The following is a 20,593-nucleotide window of genomic DNA, read 5'->3' as shown; positions in this document are numbered from 1 at the left end:
TTATTTAACTACATACATATCTATCTTGGCTAAAGGTTTTCCACTTAGTAATGGGAGATTAGTCCAGTCCAATTTCTCTGTGAACTTCAGCAACAGCTTGCATCCTCTTCTGCTCAGACACAAATCTTCCTTTTTCTGAAACAGATCTGTTGATCTTTACTATTCTGTTTCTCCTTTCCATGCCTAGATTATCACCATTTTGGATGACCTGCATTTTTGAGACTGTGTGTGGAGCTGGTAGAATCTCCAGAGGCACTAGTGTGGATATTAACTTTTAGGAAACCTCTGTTTTTGTTAAGAAGCACCTTGATGTTAGGCATGCTCTGCCCATTAGGTTCCCCCTTTCCCCCTTTTTAAGCTTACTTATTCATCTCACTTAATTTTAGACCAATAGCCAAGTCAACATATTGTATTCATAAATTATTACAGAGAAGTTCCACTTTCATCACAGCAGTTATCTGACTTCCTGCAAATTCAACTTTCAAAGCACACTTTCATGAATTATATATCAGAGTCTTTCTGTCTTCCCTTCTAGATAATACTTTGGTACTCTGAGAATCTATTTAACCTATATTTATATTTATTAGTCATGTTTTGCCAATGTTGACACTGAGGGTCTTCAGTAAAGCTACCATATTTAACCATCAATTTATTAACATGAGCTTAGCACTACAGAGCACTCTAGGAAATGCTCTGTCGGTTCAGTAAGGCACCAAAGCTTGTCCTTAGTCCTTAATTAATAGTTCTTGTGATGGTACAGGGCAGTGCTTTAATTGATTTTTCCTGTTTTAAAGATTTTACACACTTTGTGTCCTTCCAGAGGACCAAACCCTGTGTAACATAAAAGTAATGGCGTATGCTTGAGTGAAAAAAATTTACATAGCAATACCAGTGGCACTCTCCCCTCTGAGCCAGTCAAGGTTTCCCAGCAACAGCAACATTGGAGAGGTGCTATTAGATAAAATATAAAATCACAGCCCTGAGCACTTGCTATCATCAAACATCCCCTAGCACTTAGCACAAGATTGAAGGTGTTAGTTCTGTTTTCCTGGCCAGATTCCCCTGTGATATTTAAATCCCACATGCAGCTTCACTTTCTCTTACAGTTCCAGCTCTTGCTTTCCTGTGTGCTATTAAAGAACTGCCAATTTCCAGCCAAGGCTAAGGAAAGGGGAATTGTGTATGAGACATTTATTTATTCAGACTGGGACATGGAGGAAAAGAAAGTTTTAAAATTAAGGTATTATTTGCCTTGAATATCGTAAATAGCTGTGATGAGCACCTTAGTTAATTCCTGTACCTAATGATAACTCTTACTCACGAGCTTTCCACTTCCTACATGCTTTATAGTACATGAAGAATGGACAAGTGATATGAATATTGTAATGATTATCAGTTTCAAAAGGAGCTTTTCATTTCAGAGCTCTGAAGTTGCGTTGAAGAGCTGTGAGTTTGCTACCCTATCTTCTCAGTTATTTTCCTTTGTCTTTCTTAGCTCTGTCGTCTGTTGTGTGGCAAAATTTATCTGTTTCCTGATAACAGAGAGCACAGAGTTTAAAAGGAGAAGGCTCAGAAGTCAAGCAAAAGTGAATCTGTCAGCTAAGGATTAAACTGAATCTCAGCAGTGGTGTGAATGAAAAAGAAGATTTTCCATCGAACATGATCAATATTCTCATCATGCATTATAGTTTATCCATATTTTGGATTGTCTGTTGGATATGATATGAGCTTTGTCCAGAAGTTAATTAACACCATCTAATTAACAGTGCACATGTAGGTCATACTTTACACCTACAGAATTTTCAAGCATATTCAGTTGTATGAATAGAGTCATATGAACTTTTAAGGTCAAGAAAATGTCTCTCAATATGGATTTGTCCAGTATTTATCACAGACTGAAGCCTATTTCTGATTAGGCCTGATTGTTTGGTTGTAATAGAAGTGCTAAATCATAATGATTATACATTTTGCAAGTGCAAATACTTGTGTGTGCAAATCTAGTTTTTTGCATGCTCAAATAAGAAAAATTCAATTTTTGCAGGCACATTCATAGATTTCTAAAAAATTTGGCATTTTCCTCAAGAAAAGAGCTCTATTACTGAATTCTAAAATAGGTCTTCACCACTTTTTCAACCTTTTGCACAGTCCAAAAATATAGTCAAATGATTTCAAAAGTTGTTAAGACTCTTAATGAAATTAATGGAGTTTAATAAAAGTTGTGGGATATAATCTGTTCGTTGATTAAAAAAATAGCAGAGTAATCTGTGAACTAGATCATCATATAAGATGTGCATCATTATGTTCAAAACTTTCAAAAGGATTTAACTGAAGCCCATAAAAAACTGAGAAGTAGAGAATGGATTAATTGAATAAGTCTTTTTTTGGAAACTTTGTTTTCTTAACATTGTTAAGAAAATACATCCATAGAAAGAAGTAGTTAGAAAGTGATTGCTTTTTCCTTTGGAAAAATTTAACCCAAACGAAAACATTTCATGCTTGCTCAAAATTTTCTACAAAAATATTGAATATGGTTGTGGTAGTTTAAGAAAAATACCTAGTTTTGGTATTTAAACATAACATGCCAAAACATTCCATATATTGAAAAAACAATTTTGAAGGGGAACTTTTGACCTCGTATACTAGGTTTTGTTTTATCTTAGTGACTCCTGGCCACTTTCTCTGTTCTGGCCAACAAATAAGGAACATGAATTTTGTTCTCTTGGTGTTTTCTTGAAGCCAAAAAATGGACAGTGTTACTGCTCCCTGTAACTCTGACAATTATAAGGGACTCTGGTGAAGTTACTTCCTTGTCAGCTTTCTGCAGAATGAGAGTAAAGACGTAGCTATCCTACTCCAGCTATCCTACTGGTCAAAATCCCACAGGTTATTCATACTCCTACACGTTAAGGCCAGGAGTTATCTTTCAGCAGTGCAGACAAAAGTAAGGGTGAAGTCTCTACGAACTGAACAGAAGCCCAATACAGACAAGAGATAGTGGGGAAGAGCCAGTTATTTGCTGGGAGAGCAAAGGGAAGGGCCATATCAGCAGAAGTTTACAATACAAAAGTCTAAGGTTGAAATAAAGGAGTGCAACATGTGACCTGCATCTCATTGGATGTAAGCTATTGTTTGCAGTTGCACTGGAATCCTAAATCTACCTGTGTTTTAGGATCTTATTTTACATTTTGCATAGTTCTAATAACAATTTTATGGTTGCTTAGAGCAAATCTAACGGTCCCTGAAAACTTATTTAATGTGGGGAGGGGAAACAGCTGTTTGAAAACTGTATTTACCCAAAAGACTAGAATGGCTCATTAGGTGCATTTGTATGTGGGCTTTTTCACTTTCCAGTGCATTACTGAAAATAAATAAAAAAAATCAGCAGCTCCCCTGGAACCACTTAATCCATCTTGTACTTTCTCTGTACAGTTCTGTGGTTTACAGTTTTGAAAGTATAAAAAGCTCTGCAGTGCAAAATACAATTCTTATTAAATTCAGTTAATGTTTCCAGTAAATCATTTCTACAAAAAATAACTCAGGCTTTTAGAAGTGTGAGTTTTTCAAATTGCTGTAAAATTACTAGAATATACTTTACACCAATCATTTGCCAAATTCAGTTATTCTCAAATTAGGCTAATGTTTGTGACACAGCAGATAAGCAACATTCAGGGTACGGGCAGGGAGTTTACACCTCTGCTGCAAATTAAAACATTTTACATCTCTTAATGAAGACCTGCATAAAACAACATATTCATTGACCATAACTGTGCTGCTTTAACTGAGAGAGAACTTTTTTGAGTACATTCGGAAAGTAACTTGTGAACCAAGCTCTAAAGCCAATGGATAGGTTACATTATATATATACCCTATCTTGTGGGATATCTAAGATATCATTGAAAATGAAAAATGATCATCTTTTACATTAATTCTATTAATCACTGATAAAAATCTAAATAGAATTAATCAGAGGAGAATTTTTGAAGTTAGATGTCTTGACAATATTGCAGACTGATTTTTTCATAGATGCGGAGCACCCATAATTCAAGTTTAGATACAGAAGTCATTCACTATTGTTATGAACAATACCAAAAAAAATCAACAAGTGGGAACAAACTGAGCTATTATTCCTTTGGTGTTTGATAATAATTCAAATTTAAGAAAGTGAAAATTGAAATACCTTACTATTTATAACAAAACATACATGATACTAACAGAAAAATGAAATAGTTAAAAAGATGTTGCTCATTGCTGAACACTTATGCTACATTTGATTGTGAAATTGTTAGATTTTTGGATATTAGGTGCAAAAAAGTGCAAAGAATATTTAGTCAGCTGTTACAGTACCACATTACAAAAAGTATTTTCTAGGCCACAATGGCCACTTCTAATATAGTTTATATTAAGATAAATGTATACACAAAATAGCTTTTCAATCTCCACATGTACAGCTATGTATGTCTTGCAAACAATCTTGCAATTGCAACAATCTTGCAAAATCACTGTGAAAATGGTCTAGGCCATGAAATCTCATGATGTTGACAATGATAGGAGAAAAAACTCCCCACAAGGGAGAGCTTGTTCTCCTGTTTAAAAATTTACTCATGCAGAGCAAATGGTGGAATGAAATTCTGCAAGGCTGCTCTGTATTTATGGTGATTAAAATACAATCTTGAGGACAGAGGATCAGTGGACAGCATTACCAACCCTCTCTGAGAAAAAAACTATTTCTATCCAGAGGCCATGAAAAGCAACCTGCAGTGTACATTCAAAAACTTGGGCTGGAGCCTCTTTTTTCTTTTCTTTCTTTCTTTTCTTTTTTTTTAACATGTAAAGAATGACTGAAAGCTTTATTTGTTTATTAACTTTCAGTTTGTGTACAAAATTATTTATATCTGATTTTCTTTTGCCTCAGAAACACTTGGAATGTTAAGACCAGCCTTCCTAGCTTTCCTGAAGCAGTTAAGACACTTCAAGGCATATTTGACTGTCTCAGGGATTAGTTAAAGGAATGGGAGAACTGGATCTTTAAAAACATATTCTAAGTTATCTAGGAAAAACAAATCAAGCCAAAATGGTTATTTAGAAGTTTGCCTAATCCCCTTTTCCTTTCATTAAGGGAATCATTCAGACTAACTCTCACAAATTCTTTCATTATTACGGAACAATTATACACTGGCATTTTTCTGTGTATGACAGTTTTCTTCTGTAGGCTTTGGAAAATATTATCTTCACAGCCTTCTTTATACATTGCAAAGATACATAAAAGAGTAACCATCCCAACTTTTTTCTTGTTGCAATTCACCTTCCAAAACCCCCAGCCCAATCATGTAGTCTTTTCTGTGCCCTTCACAGGGCTCTTTATACGAAAATATTAAGAAAACAGCTATCTGATGGAGATAAACTTTAATGCTATCAAGAATCAAGTCCACAAAATAATTTGCAATTCTCTTACAGTTTTTAAACTAGCTCACTTCAGCTAACATTTTTTTTGAATGTGCTGCCACTGTATGTTCTAATACATGAGTTTACCCGTTTATAAAATTGTAACATTTTGATTTCTCTCTCCATATATTGATACAAAGCACATCTCAGATTTATAGATACTGGACACCTAATTCTTGACGCATCCAGCCAGAGACTAGAAACAAACCTATATGAGCTATGCAGTCAGTCAAAATAGCTTTAAATAAATCTAATATTGCCATATTAAATCAGGAATCATATGTATGTTGTGTGTAACTGCAGGTGCTGGTCATTTTTTCAATAGCTAAAATTCATTAAATAAATTCTTTGACTTCAGAGTATTCACTCAGCTACAGTCTGGCCTGAATAAGGACTGAATAAGGACTGCATGATGACCACAGCAAATGAACTATTTTAAAGGTGCTGGATCCTTCTCACCAGGAGACACTTCTGCGACACTGTATCGACCTCAGCAGGACTCATCATGGACACATTTGTTGTCTAAGCAGTACCTGCACCAGCACTGTCCAGTGCCAATACAGGGACACCTGTGCTGGCTCTGAATTAGCTGGTGGACAACTGAAGTGAAAGGGCTACATGAGTCTGGCCCTCTGCATATGCCAGGTATTTTTGCTGGGTATTTTGCGTGAGCTCCACGCACGCAGCTGGCCTCCTGACTGCTAGAAGAGTTGAACTGTGTAGCCCCAGCTGTGGAAGCTGGTCCATAAAGGCTAAACTAAAACCCGGTGAAGCCAGTAGCTCCAGTGAGCTTTTGATAAGTTTTTCCTCCCTACTCGTGAATGAACTAATTTTCCAAAATGTGACAACAGTTGTCTTTTCTTGATGAGTCCGCTTTGAAGTGTTATCTTAAGAAGTCATACAGGATTTAGTGCAATTTAGAGGCAACTTACCACAAGGTCTATATATAACAATTTGCTCTACCTCGAAGGAAGTAGGCATTACAAGCTGCAGTTTTTTTGAATTGCTTAAGAGATTCTTTTTTTCTGATTTCTTTGTCTATGCAAAGGTATAGCTCATATCAAAATACTGCTCAGATATGACACTGGATATATGCCAGAGAGAAAACAAGTGAATGGATTTTCATGAGGAAATATTATATTTGGCTCAAATAAACTTCATTTATAAGTTAAGAAATTATTATAAACTGTAATATAAGACTTAGAATAGGAAAAATGTGTTTTAATACAAAAATATGGATACAGTTCATCTGCGGAAGCCAAACCTTGTGTTAACGTAGATGTGAGCTACATGGGAGCTTTGGACACTGAACTTGATGAATCCATTCTTGTGCCTTAGGGCGTAAGTGGTGGTTTTGGTGAAGAACAAGATCCCTGGCTATCAAAACTGGTTGCTCGGCCAGGCAACTGAAAGAAAAGTGTTAGTTTTATGAATGTCATCATATCTGTCCATGTATTACAATTGTTTCTGAGGATAAAATAATCCCCCACAGAAAAATATGAATCATAGTTAGATCTTCTCTATTGTTTTTTGGCTCATAATCAAAATCAAGTTTTTAATCAGTTCTTTCTGGATCAAAATTTGCAGTAGAGCTAACAATGGAAATTCCTAAAATGACCTCCTGAAAACCCCCTCTGACTCGTTCCAAAGGAGTAGGTTTATTTCACCATCCAGGGGTGGTATCTCTGTCCCCAAACATACATAATGCAGAGAAAGCCAGGAATCTCTGACAAGATGCTTCTCTCCAGCACTCAAAAGGAGAAGTTTCCCTGCTCTCATATTCTTCTTCTGGAGTTTAACTGGAACCACAATATTGGGCTTTTTCTGCCTGTCCCTGGAGATTCTTTGTAGCCAGATACTGCACAGTGGGGAAACACAGTGGCCAATGCCACCTTAGCTGGCAACTAATTTTCCTAGAGAAACTGGTTCATGAGAGGGCTGAACAGTGTGTCCTCTGGGTCCCAAAGCAAGGCCTGCTGCTTTTCAAGGCTTCCCTATGAATCCTTCCAAACCCAAAGCCAGTAAGCATTTTGTATACAGAAAACCTGTAAGATGTGGCCACATCAGACTCCTCTCTAAGCCCAGGGAGTTAATAGATAAAATCACCCATGCATTTGAGTAAGCTTTCACTAAGTGTCTTAATTCTAGAAGTTGCTGATGGTATGTTGCCTCAACTTAACCTAACAGGCCAATATCAGATTAATATTTTAGGAACATAATTCTTAATGCTAAAGATTTTTGAATAGGAAATGATTGCTTTTGGAATGCTTGCAGATGGTCTCTTCTAAGTGGATGTTTTAAAGGTTTTAATGTTGCAATGCTGCCAGTGGATCATGGAAATCTTTGAAATGGCACATCTAAATGAATATTAAATCCCCAAATTGCAGTAAAGGTTACTTCTGAATAGCAACAGGAGTATTTGAACCAAAGTACGTAACAGTCTCTTACTTGGGAAAATTCACCCTGGAGACTCCAGAGCATCAATCTTCTATTTAAGTGTGACACAAGTGGCTGAAATACTCCTCTCCAACCCCGGGTGAATTTACGATCTTTGCATTTCCTTATCCAGTTTTTCAGGTAAGCCTTCACCAGCTCAGGGAAAGCCTTGTTCTGGAGTATGAACCTATATAAATCAGTAATCTGATGGCCATTCACCTGGCTGACTTGTCATGCAGCTAGGTTTAGGTTGTGTTAAGGATCTTACACTTACCCCATGAATGCGCAGTGACAGTCATACTGCAGTGATTTTCATGATTCTCAAAAGCTCATAAATGTGTGAGAGAGGATTAATTTAATATACTGCGAAAGAGAGAATTTGGCTACTTCTTACCTCTACTAGTGGATGCCAGTGAGTTATTGGTTTACGTGGGTAAGCCAACATTTCATTCCAATGATCTCTTCCAAGTCCTTCAGCATCAATTCCTGTCCGACATACCCCAATGACCTCGTTGTGCCCCACTCTGAGAATTGTAAGGAAACAGAATTTCTTTTAAATGAAAATTGTTTTAATATCATGTCTGATGTATAATTCAGTTGACTGGTTCAATACAACATGGAATAAAAGATGCCCAAGGTTTTCACTTTATTACAGACACTACTTTTAGTGGGAATACACTAATATTAAGCTCTGTAATGGTAGTATCCAAAAATTCTAGTCACAGCAAGAGTGCTGCTAGGAGTTATAAAAATAGTGATGAAGACATAACCCTTACCATCAAAACATTACAACCCAAAGGACACAAGGGCAGAGAAGGACCATGATACAGGGAATGATCTAGAGGGAAAATATGCTTACATTTTGTGAGATAGGAAAGTGAAGTAGGATGGCAGGTAATATATTTCCTGCTCCAAATGCTTCAGACATTGTTTCACATTATATTTCTCAGCTCTAACCATGGTGGCCACTGGAACTTCAACCAAAGATGTGAAAAGCAACTTCCCTTTGATATACACCCAAGGGTATATCCATAAAAGGCTATACTTTAATACTTCTATAGTCCTGGCATGCCATAGACTGATCGAGGGACTGACTCTTTACCTTGCTTGTATGCACATTAGAATATTGGTATTCTATCTTCTTCTTAGCAAATGCTTTGAAAATAGCAGTTGAAGAGGACTAAGGTGTACAAGTTGCCATATAATTCTCTCCCTTAAGGCATAGTTATACCACTTTTACAGCTGAGGGAGACTGTCTTCCTGACAGAAGTTGGTGGATGATCAGAAATTTAATGATGAGGAAAAATAACCTTAAGTTTTTGTTACTAAACTGGACTTTTATTATTTACTTGCCCTGCAATCTTCAAGTGTTCATTACTAATGGCACTTGAGTGAAGCAGACTTGGCTGAGGCATGATTCTGCCCATGATTTTCTTTTTTAATTTATAGTCCTTAGACTAAGCAAGATTCTCCTCCTATGAATTCTCCATGAGGACATGAATTAGTTGAGGCCTAGATATGTTACCAGCAAGGGCTGAACCGAGGTTTACAAAGTGTCTCTATTGCTTCGAGAAAAGGATTAATTATGACCAAATTCAAGGAGGTAATTAGGCATTTAATTCCTACCTCTTAGGCTTCCAAATTTTCATTGATTTCATATGCCTGACATTTAAAAAGAAATTAGAAGTGTAGATGCCTTTTTTTTTTTTAACTGAAGACACAATTGATTTATAAAGCTCTTACATAATCCAGGCACCAGATGGGGACAGAAATGTATACCAATACTAGTGGCATATGACACCATTCAGCCATGTTACTTCTTCATGACAGCTACTTACGACACAGGTAGAATTATTTGAGCTTCAAAAGGCATGGACACATTGAACCATGTTAGGAAAAGGCCCAAAGGATCTATTTTCTGTGACACTTGAAAGTTCAGAGAGGTGAAAAACAGTTGCTTACAATAAGAAAACTTCTCACTGAAGATTAACGTTCAGAGAGGAAACTGTGCTTACCGATCATAATCCATCACTGCAATGGAGAGGCTGACCTGGTCCACATTCTCTGGAGGGATATCAAAGATGATGGCCTCATTATAAACTGGATTGAGTGTGTTCTTCTTTGTAGTTGTTTTCCGCTTCTTCAGCCTTCGACCTTCACACATTAGTGATACTTTGACATATGGATCTGAGTAACAGATAATCAGTTGTGTGCATTTGGACTTTAAATCATTCAAATGTGAATCAAAAAGCAGTATTTTTGTATGACTTATATTGATAAGACACAAATTTACATAGGTCTTAGTGACGTTAGACAACAGTGCTTTCAATACGCATGTAAAGGAATAACGGTATAGGCACACCTACTGCCAGACTAAAGAAAGCAAGTAGATCTGAATAGGGCTTACATCAATTCTCTCGCTACTGCCATTTTGCAACCATGTTAAACACACAGAAATAAGCTGCTCTTTGCCATTTTTCTGAATAGACTCTGTCCTGTTATTTAAAAAAGAAGTAGATTCACCTGATGAGCCAGTTATATCCATTGCTTTGAGATTTCTACATTTGATGACTGTTAATGTCATTCTCCCAGCAGTAGGCAAATAACAAAGGGAAAACATGATCTCACCCAAATCTATGCTCTCCTGAAAAAGAAAACCAACAGTTAGAAGTCTGACCATCCTGACAACAAATCCGTTCAAATCATGCAAAATTTTAGAGATACTTTTTAACATGCAGAAGCTTCTTTTGAAGCCTCAGATGCTTTTGAAGATATTACACACAGGAATTTTCAGAAAATATTAAAAAAATACGAAAAGAGTACTGGTAGGATAATATTTTAGTGACAGGATCTAGAGTTATTAGACTGAGGAATTTAAACCAAAAGAAGAACCAGAACTGTCAGGATCCCTGAATGAGGGTGGGCAGAAGTATGTCTGTGTTGAATTCATAGTTAGAAAGGGTGCTAAAAGTAGAATGTTAAATTCAGCTTTTGAAAAGGCTCTGCCTCCTTCTTCCCCAATAGAAAGAAAACTTATGGGAGATTTAGATTACACAAATATACATGCATTTTAGCCATTGAAAAAATGTATGAAGGATTTCTATTTGTTCACATATGCATGCATGTGAAAAAATTATCTTCACTAAGTGGTTTGAAAAGCTGGATGTACTTCTAAATGGTGCCAGCTTTCTACTGGTTTTCGGAGATGTCCTATACCTCCGAAGCATAGTAATGTAGTAGAATCTCTAACTCTCCTGTCTCAAGGATATCTTTTAGGAGGATGATATACTGGGAGAGATAGACAAGGTCCATATGGATCCTAACAACCCTCACAGATATTTTTTGGTTCAGACTAGGCACTGGTAATTCATGCAATATGATACTAGTATACAGTCTAGATGCTACCACATTTGACAAACAATATCTACAGAACAGAGGCTCCATAAACCCTTGTTTTTAATTTCTTTATACATATATAATAATTGTTCAAATGCCACATGCATTTAGTTGCTGAGATGTCAGTTATGTTCCAAAATATTTTCTGTTCAAGACTTTTAATACCCCATTTAATACCCCCCCCAAAAAAAAAACAAAATGAAAATTACATATTAAGAACAGCTCAGCATTCTTAAATAAGAGCTTATCAAGAGTTTATAAGGTGATCACTTCTACAAGGAAGCAATTCTCAAACATGCCTATGTGATCTCAAAGGACTTTCTTTGACTACTACTAAAATACTTATTTTTAATAATCCAGCTCCAACAGTTTATCTGTCAAATCTGCAACTACCCTGAGAGCAAAAATTCTTTGGAGAACTGATGGATTTATGGTACAGCTTTCCTAGCATCAAAAGGCAAGTGTGATGTATTTTTGAATAATATATATAAAATAATTATTGCTGGGTAGAAGACAAATACATTGCTTGTAGTTATAAGACAGAGTAGGGCTGCTTGTTCACATTTTTTTCAGTTGCTTATATGAACAGTTGTATTGACTTTTGGGGGAGTTAATGCTCTGTCTAAACTGAAAAAGGTACTTCAGTTCTTTCTTGAGTAAGGATGGACTTAATCACATGCCTCAGGATCTTTTGCATTGCATTACAGACTCTACAGTGAAGAATGTGGTTTTAGAATAGCTTCAAATTCCTTGTTGCACTGTTAATAAAATATTGACTTTCGTGTAGGTCAGTCAATTCATGTTTAGTCATTCTGTTGGGATTCTGTTCTGAGAATTAATAGATTGATATACATATGAGCATGTACACCAGGCAATTTTCATTGTTTGACAAGATTTCTCAGGATTTCAAAATGATTTAGCTCGGTCAGTTCACATAGGACAAACACATCTTTTTGACATATTCCTCCAGTCCGCTACTTTGCCACACAAAAGGCAGAATTTTGTGCCTGAATTTGCATCAAGAAATTCACTTTTCTATTTCAGAAAATATAAATAAAATGTGAACAAATGAAATGTGACTTCTTTTCACTCATTTATTAAAGTGGCAAGTGCCTTCTGGTATAGTTTTTACCGTATCTGAAATCTGTTTTAAACACAGCTTCTGTTATTAGTATTACTTTCTGAATTTAGAGCCTGATTATGTTCCTCATATCCATATGTGAAAGAGATCTCATTCTTCCATTTGAAAAGGAAATATAGTTACTCCTCAATCTTACAGTGGTTAGGGATAGGTTTAGAAGTGAGAAAACTCCAGTTTATGCAGATATTTTCAGATACCAATCACCTATACCTGGAGAAAAACGGGCTTGTGCTGCCCTGAAATACCCAATTGTCACACAGTATAAGAATGCTCATGTGGCTTCACCTACTATTGTAACAGATAAATTCTGCAGTAGAATAGAATACATATTACTTTAAATATCTACTCTTGTCTATATCAAAGAGATTTATGAGACTCACTGTAAGATCAAAGGACTAGAAATGAAATTACTGGCTATCCTGCATAAGCCCAGTGATACAATTCCACTCTTCCAGTGGCAAGAACTGGATGTCATTAGAGTGCTGTCAGAGACTAGGAGTTTGCATGGTCTTTGGATTAAATTCAAATACAATTCCTTCCAGAATCTTTTGAAACAATTCTTATGATCTTCTCCTTTTAATTTGATTTCAGACTCATTACATCATCTGTTCTTTGCTGACATTTTTGTAGACATTGACCTTTTCGTTACTAAAGAACAGAAAGTCCTAATCTCAGTTTCTACTCTGAGCATCCATTGAGATGGGTGTTTTTTCTTCATACTCCGGTGAACCACGTACATTTTGTCAGGATCCCTATAAATCATTTGGCAACTGGGGATTAAAATACTATAATGCATCATTATAATAAATATTCTTTGGAACTGGTTCACAAAGGGTGAAACTGTACGCTAGTCCAAGACTATCAAACATTTTAAATGCTCTTTTGAAGAAAGATTATAATTCTCTCTATACAAATGATGATATCTGAAGTGCGTACTGGGTAAAATGGCTGGGAAATCACCCTTTTAAAAAAAAAAAGAGGCATGAGAGATTTAATTTTTTGGAGCTAGAAGAATAGAAGAACAGGTTCAGAATAAGATAATGAACAAAGTATGGCTTAACTTTGAAACACCTCATGGCAGTCTTTGTCTATCACATTAATTATCATTAGTAACATTTTTAAATGCTTCAGAAGCTTAAGTACTACTGATTTTAATTGATATTTAAAAATAGGATTTAACTTACTACAGAATCCCTCCCAGTGCTCTAGAAAATTCTGATTTCTCTTGCTCTATAGTATACTAGATAATTAAGTTCACACAAACCATCTTGACTGGAACACTTCGGTACAAGCAAACCTGTGGAGGCCAAGGAATAAACTGTCCTCAATAACTACATTTGCTTTGCAGCACACTTCAAACAAACTGTGACTTAGAAGATACAAGTACGAAGCCAGTGGTTGCCATATATGCATATTTTTAACTATACCACAGATTGCTTTAGCAGTAGAACCATATATTCACCCCAAACTTCTGTTAAATTAGCTGCACGTTTCTTAGGTAACTCCCATCAAGTTCTATCACTACTCTTGGCCTATTTTGAGGGTTTTTCTCCCTCTTTTATTAAACCTAGATTTCAATTAACAGCTAGCTTTACAGATGCTCATAATGATTCCCTGTCACAGACTTCCAATAACTAGTACAGAAAAAATCACAGTTGCACTAATGCAAAAAGAAGCATTTGTTTAGTATTGCATGTCTCTTCATTTATTTCCCCTTTGTGTACAGAAGTCATCATACAGAAGTAAGGAACTGGAACAGGGGTAAGCACTATACCAACTTCAGTTTATTTTTATGGCTCCCAGTTCACCTTGCTAGCCAATATATTTTCTGGTACAGTGATGCTAGAACAAAATAAAACAAAGAAAACATAGATCTCACACGAAGATGTCAGCTACTTGGATGAACTTGCTTTTTAGCTACAGAATACAGATTTTTTGAATAGCATAATTCTCACCCCACATGAATGAGCACACCTAAATAGACATATCAATCATGGTTCCATCAGGTTCCCAAGGATTTGTATGCATGCATTGCTTCATGGGCGATAGTTGGGCTATCAGTCCAGGAGTCAGTAAAGTCAGCTGAAAAATGGCCTTTTTCCTGTTATTTTTGTTATTTGACCTACTGCAGACCAATGTTTTCATCTCCATACTTACCCTGTGGGAAAAGCATCAACATCTCCACAAAGGCTGTGCTATCCACTCATGGTATAGATAAACAGTAGAGGAATGTCTTATTATTATAAGTCTGAAATCTTCATTGAGATAGCCTGTGACTGAGTTTTAAAACCATTGTTGCTGGAGAAAGCTTTGATGTTTCTCATGCAGGTTACTTTTATCATTCGTTCCTACTAAATCAAAGAGAACTTTTAGCTAGGAACCACAAATTTAGTGGGGAAGCTAGCCAGAGATCCTTCCACATTCAAGATGTTTCATTATCATTCAGACTATTGCAATCTGCAGCAATTAATCATTTAAATTCCTAATCTCAATGTTATTATCCACACCCACTTTCATATTAATTGCAGTTTAAATGATATTTTAAGCATTAGGCTGTATGTGAGAGCAACATGGTGAAAATATTTAGGGCAGTATGAATTTACTTTGTACTTAAATTCCTCAACAACAAATTTAAGCATTTTTTCTCTGTATTTTCTTAATATACTTTGAGTAAACATCTGTACTATGTAATAATCATTTTCTAGATGTCAAAGAAGTTTTTCAGGCATTCATATATCTAGTTTCCAAGTTTCATCATTTAGTCATACTAAAAACATGCTGAAACTGAATAGTATTTTAACTTCATAATAAAGTTGACGGAATTAGGCCCTTGGATTTCTTAAAAACTACAGGAAGATAACCCTTCCCCAAACACAATTCTCTTTTTCTTGTTTTTATTTAGAAAAATATCATATATATTTTCCTACTTTCCATTAAAAACTGCTTTTGGTTTAGAGAATGACTTCAAGGTTCAAGACTCAGTTAAGGATGAAAGAAAGCATGTATAATGATCAATAGTAGAGGTTGGATGGAAAAAAAAAAAAAGAAGAGAGGAAACCAGCTTCTGAGACAGTCAGCCAAAATTGTATTAAGACGTTTCCAGTTTTAATGCACAGATTAAGTGATGTTGTAAGAATGAGAAGAAAGGGCACTAGAGGTTTCTAACAATCTGTTTGTTTTCCCATCTACACATTTTGAATGTAAATATATTTATGGTATCTTCAAATTTTCAAATGTTACATGAAGTCACTAGCTGGAGTTGGAGAGCTAATCTGCAGTCTTTCAAGGCAACTTTACTTTGGAAACCTTGTTCCCATAGCTAATAATTTTTCTCTCTCTCTCTATCTTGTTATTCTTTGCATATCAGTTTCAGCTCTTTTCCTTCTTCCCAGCACTGCTTATTGATTGAACTATTCTCCTGGGAAAGGAATCAATGAGATTTGTGTTTTTTCTTGTCTCTGTGGAAAACAGTTTGGAAGCAATGAGGGGTCCTGTTGCTTTACTGACTATCTTCTGGTTCTGGAGACCTAATGTCTGCTGTAGCCCGACACCCTGGCTACTCTGGGTATGTGTAGCTGCTGACTTGAGGTCCTGATTGCACAGAGAGGACTCCCTGAGACCACCTGCAGGGTCCAGCAGGCTGAATGCTCCCAAGAGGAGATCCAGAAGCATCCTGGATGCTTCTTTTGTCACTCTCTCTGTAAATAACCATCTGGCTTGTGCGTCTTGTACACCACCAGGGGAATAGTTTCATCTTGCCAGCCAGCAAGGAAGCCCATTTCTGTTTCAGAATGGCTTGCAACAAAGCTACATGAGTGACCTGACCATGGCATTTACAGGCGTGTGAAAAAAAAAACAAAATGTAACCAAATCCCAAAACAAAGATGCACTTCTGAAGCAGCAATGCATTATTTACAAAGACAATATTTGCAGCGAGAAACTCAGAGGGCACAGCAGATTAGTCATTATGTGTCATAGCACACCTATCACACCACCCAGACACAGCGATATTACCTTCCCTTGAGGAAACTGTATTCTCCATTCACCTAACATTTTCTGCTTTTAAAGTAGATGAAGAAATAGCAGTTTGCCTCTAACAAAACAGAATATTCAAATGACTTTTTTTGTTTCAAAGGAAAAGAAACATTCAATAATAAAAATAGAAACCTCCCTTGCTTTCAGTAACTGAAAAGCAACCCACCCTTTCTCCATTATCTTCTCTAGCTAACTCCCAGTTCTAAAGCCGTCCCAAACCTAAATGAAAAACCTCAGTATTTTTTCCTGTAAAGACTGACCCAGAGTATTCTTTCATTCACTCAGCAGCAGGTAATGACATGAATCTTTTATATCATTGACTGTGATTGGAAATAACAAGTGCCAGTTATTCTTGGCTTTAAAGGCGCTCTTCTCATTACAGATAAATGTTTCAGTGCTTACAAGCCGTTAGGCTTTCATATGTTTAACATTGTGTCAGAGCTTTTATGGACATTTCCTGAAACACTAATAGCTTAAGTCCATTCTAATGAGGATGGCTAATTGTAGGTCATAGCCCCCTACACTGCTACAATAAAACATTTCCTGATAGTGCTGCTCTTTGAATGCCAAGAAATAAGCTAATCATTATAGTATGGTCCCAAAGCCTGACCACCGTAAGACAAACCTTTGTCAGCTCCGTATCACTATTGCTTTAATCAGAGTAAGGTCTGGTAAACTAATTTTTATCCACACAGGAAATAGCAAACCACAGGGAAAACTCAGCAAAGACTATGCCTACAATTTCTATGGGCAAACTGCAGTGGTGGGCTTGATTATGAAGTCAGAAGCATCTTTTTCCATGACTGAGGTCAACAGCTAATAGGCTTACCAGTATGACATCCTACTCTGGCAAGTGTTTAAGACAGCTCTATTAAAACACAAATTTACTGTATAGTTCTTTAAAAAATGGTATCTAAGCTCTTCTATCTTTTACAGTAATGATATTCACTTATATTCCAAGAGCTTCAGAAAGAACAATCACACATCATGTGCGTCATGTGAAGGCTGTGTCCTTACAATACCTTCTTTCACATCCCACTTTACAAAATTGTAGACAGAGATGTCGAGTGTTCTAAGACTAAGTAATAATCAAATTCTATCAACTTATATGAGATAATCCCAGAGGCTAAAAGTACATGACAGCTCCATAACTAACATCCCCAAGAGACCACCTTTGTTCTGGAAATGACTTTCATCTAAATTCTGAGCCCTATTTCTTATCCAATTGCATAGTTTCCTGTAACTGGCTACAAACATCTCTGGAAAAAAAATAAGTTTTTGAAAGTCACTTTCTACTAATACTTTGAGCTATGATGTAAGAGGAAGAAATTTTCAAAGCCATCAATCCATTTAAGAGTAACAAGTTAATAAAAATTTATATCCAGAAAGTACATTCTATGTGTTACATTAACTCAATCAGACCACAATAAGTAGCCTCTTTGCCTAAACATTTTTATAATATGGAGTATTTGCATTTAAATTCTTGCCAGCAATTCAAAGAAATGGTGTTTCTTTTTAAAAGTATGCAGTATATGTTTTGGGAGTAACAAAAACATCAGATCTGTATGCAATGCTCAGAAGCACTTTGCAAAAAGAGAAGCTAGATATTTTAGCTAAACTATTGATTTGATAGTATTTGCTTGCCTCTGATACCATGAGTTAATTAAAGTGTATTAAGAATTACAGTAGTCTGATATACAGAACATGCTTCAGAAGTGCTTCAAAGCTGCCTCCGAGTTTGTCTTCTTTTAATCAATCAAATGAACAGAAGTAAATGATGGATCATTTATTGAAAACTCAACACCCATATATAAGCAAAATTTGGGGATATTAAGTATCCTAGATATCTGAGGATACTCTTTTCCACAACAGATTCTATACCAAATTTATCTTGATAATTTAACATTAAAAAATAAAAATGTTTTAGAACTTACAATAGCTACATATTATATATTATACAATAGCTGCAGGTTTTTTTTCAGAACATGAAACAGAGAAACAATGATATGAATGAAAAATTAAAGGAATAAAATACAAACTACAAAAGATGAATACCAACAGTTGAAAACTATAAGAATAAAAATGAGCACGTGGGATGCCAATCCTGCACTTTATAAAACAGTTTCAAATGACTATCATGACCAAGAAAAGAGTCATAGGTCTTAAGACCAAAAGGACTCACTGTGATCATCCAATCTGATCTTTTCAAGAGTATATAGTTCATCCTGTACCAAACAAAAACTCTTTATGGATGTGCAAGTGTATCTTTTAAAAACTGTATTAACTACTAATACAGAGTCTTTGACTAGTGGAGAATCTCTTGTTTCTAGTGGTAACTTCCCTTACTGGTAGAATTTTGTAGTTAATTTCCTAGGTAAATATGTCTAGTGGGTCTTCAAGTCCTAGCCTGCAGAGCCTTGATCATAAATATAAGTTCTCTCAAATTCGATAATAAGAATGATTTTTACCTTCATTTCAACTTTTGAAGAGAAGATGCTTGACCCTGGAAGAGATGTGAAGGACTCAAAGCTGTGGAGAAGCCACTGCTGGGTATTACAAGTTTTGGACCAATTCTTTGATCTGTCACCTCTATCATTTTCTACCATCTATTATTTAGGAATGACACAAGTAAATCACTGGGTGTCAGAAGCATATCCAACTCTGAGACTGGAGACTTTACAGAACATACAAAAGAGAAGAGGTGAAGGAAAAAGCATGAGAGATGTATATTTGCATACGGGTGTCTTGGTTTCAAGCTGTACAGTGTGATCAGTTTGGTAAGGACCTTCCCACTGAAGTAGCCAGTTTGCTTTTTAAAGATTTTTTATAAACACCAAAATACACTTGCTTGGAGCAGAGCTATTTCTCACTAATTGAAGAACCAACTGAATAATTTTTTTGAGGCTTGATCCAAATCTCCTTGACTCAGGCAAGCATTAGTTGGGTATTTAATTGCTAGTTAGTGACTTTGGTAGACTTTAGATTTGGTACTTAAAGTGTAACTCCTCACTGATTAACAGCTTATGCACTTTTTAGCCCTGTGCAGGATTGGCTCCCTTATCTTACAGTTTCTGGAATGTCAGAACTAGAAACCTTTATTACTAACCCAATTTTAATCTATATAAAGCAGCTAAAGTAAAACACAAAGCAGGACATTGCACATATAGTAACAGGACATATTTTAGAATGGTTTCACTTTGACAGTAAAAATTAATCCAGTCAATTTCTAACAAAATTTGCTGACAATAATATAAGGGTTGTGAAAGCACATATGGTTACCCAATATTAGAAAATATTTCACTTTCATGTGTTTATGTTAATTGTTCAGATGGAGACAACTTGTTTACACAAATGTAATACTATAAACCATACGGTTGAAAGACTGAAATACAAAACCTTGATGTTCTTTCCTAAACTTCATAGATAGCAGAGTATCAGCAGAATCAACTAAGCCCTGTAATTGTACATACTGTCCCTTAGTGAAGAAGAAACTTGAATTAGATGTCAGCAGCCAAGATCAGTAATCATTTTCATCCAGATGTATATTAGTATCTCTCCCAACAGCATAATTGGGTATGGCATTGGCATTTTAATCTGTTCAGAAACAGTGAAAAATAGCCCAGGGATTCTAGTATACTGAAATCAGTCTAGTTATCAGCTAAAGATCTTACTTGTACGCCTGTTGCAAAGGACCAGTAATCATTACTAAAGTATTAAAGATTATATCAAAGCTAGAATAACCATACAAAAAAAGTTATCAGGCTATTATTACAAGATCTTATACACAGATTTAATTTTAAGGTTGAGAGCAGAGTTCTTAAATTTACCTGAAATCTGAGCATGGCAAAGCTAAGCATACAGAGATGTAGTTTTCTGAAGATGTGCCAAAGGCTATTCAGACCAGTTTGGTAGACCTACTTGATAAAATAAATACCTGTTTTCCTGAATTCACAATTAGAAACTGTGTCCAGTATGCTCTCCTCCCTAGTACAACTTCTCCTCTCTCATAAAACACATTGCTCACGCTCAAGGTGGTGAGAAACTCCAACTCCTCTTTGTCCTCCTATTCATTCAGATCTGGACTTCCCTGTCTACCAAATATGAACAGTACAAAAACATGTGGGAAAAGAGTCATGAGAGATC

At 35.9% G+C, this 20,593-nt stretch overlaps 1 protein-coding gene across 1 annotated transcript in view; it reads right to left on the bottom strand.

Moving 5' to 3' along the window:
* Positions 1-6,666: 6,666 nt before the first annotated feature.
* Positions 6,667-20,593, bottom strand: part of SYT10 (synaptotagmin 10) — a 33,697-nt gene continuing 19,770 nt past the window's right edge. Inside the window, exons 4-7 of the mRNA XM_062570061.1 lie at positions 10,402-10,522; positions 9,894-10,065; positions 8,273-8,402; positions 6,667-6,848 (exon numbers count right to left, since the gene is read on the bottom strand). Coding sequence (XP_062426045.1) covers positions 6,777-6,848; positions 8,273-8,402; positions 9,894-10,065; positions 10,402-10,522 — 495 coding nt within the window. The 3' untranslated portion in view covers positions 6,667-6,776. The remainder of the gene's footprint in view (positions 6,849-8,272; positions 8,403-9,893; positions 10,066-10,401; positions 10,523-20,593) is intronic.

Source organism: Rhea pennata, chromosome 1 (assembly GCF_028389875.1).
Source record: "Rhea pennata isolate bPtePen1 chromosome 1, bPtePen1.pri, whole genome shotgun sequence".
Classification (NCBI taxonomy): Eukaryota; Metazoa; Chordata; class Aves; order Rheiformes; family Rheidae; genus Rhea; species Rhea pennata.
The sequence above is the reverse complement of the archived record's forward strand: the minus strand, read 5'-3'. Positions and strand labels throughout refer to the sequence as shown.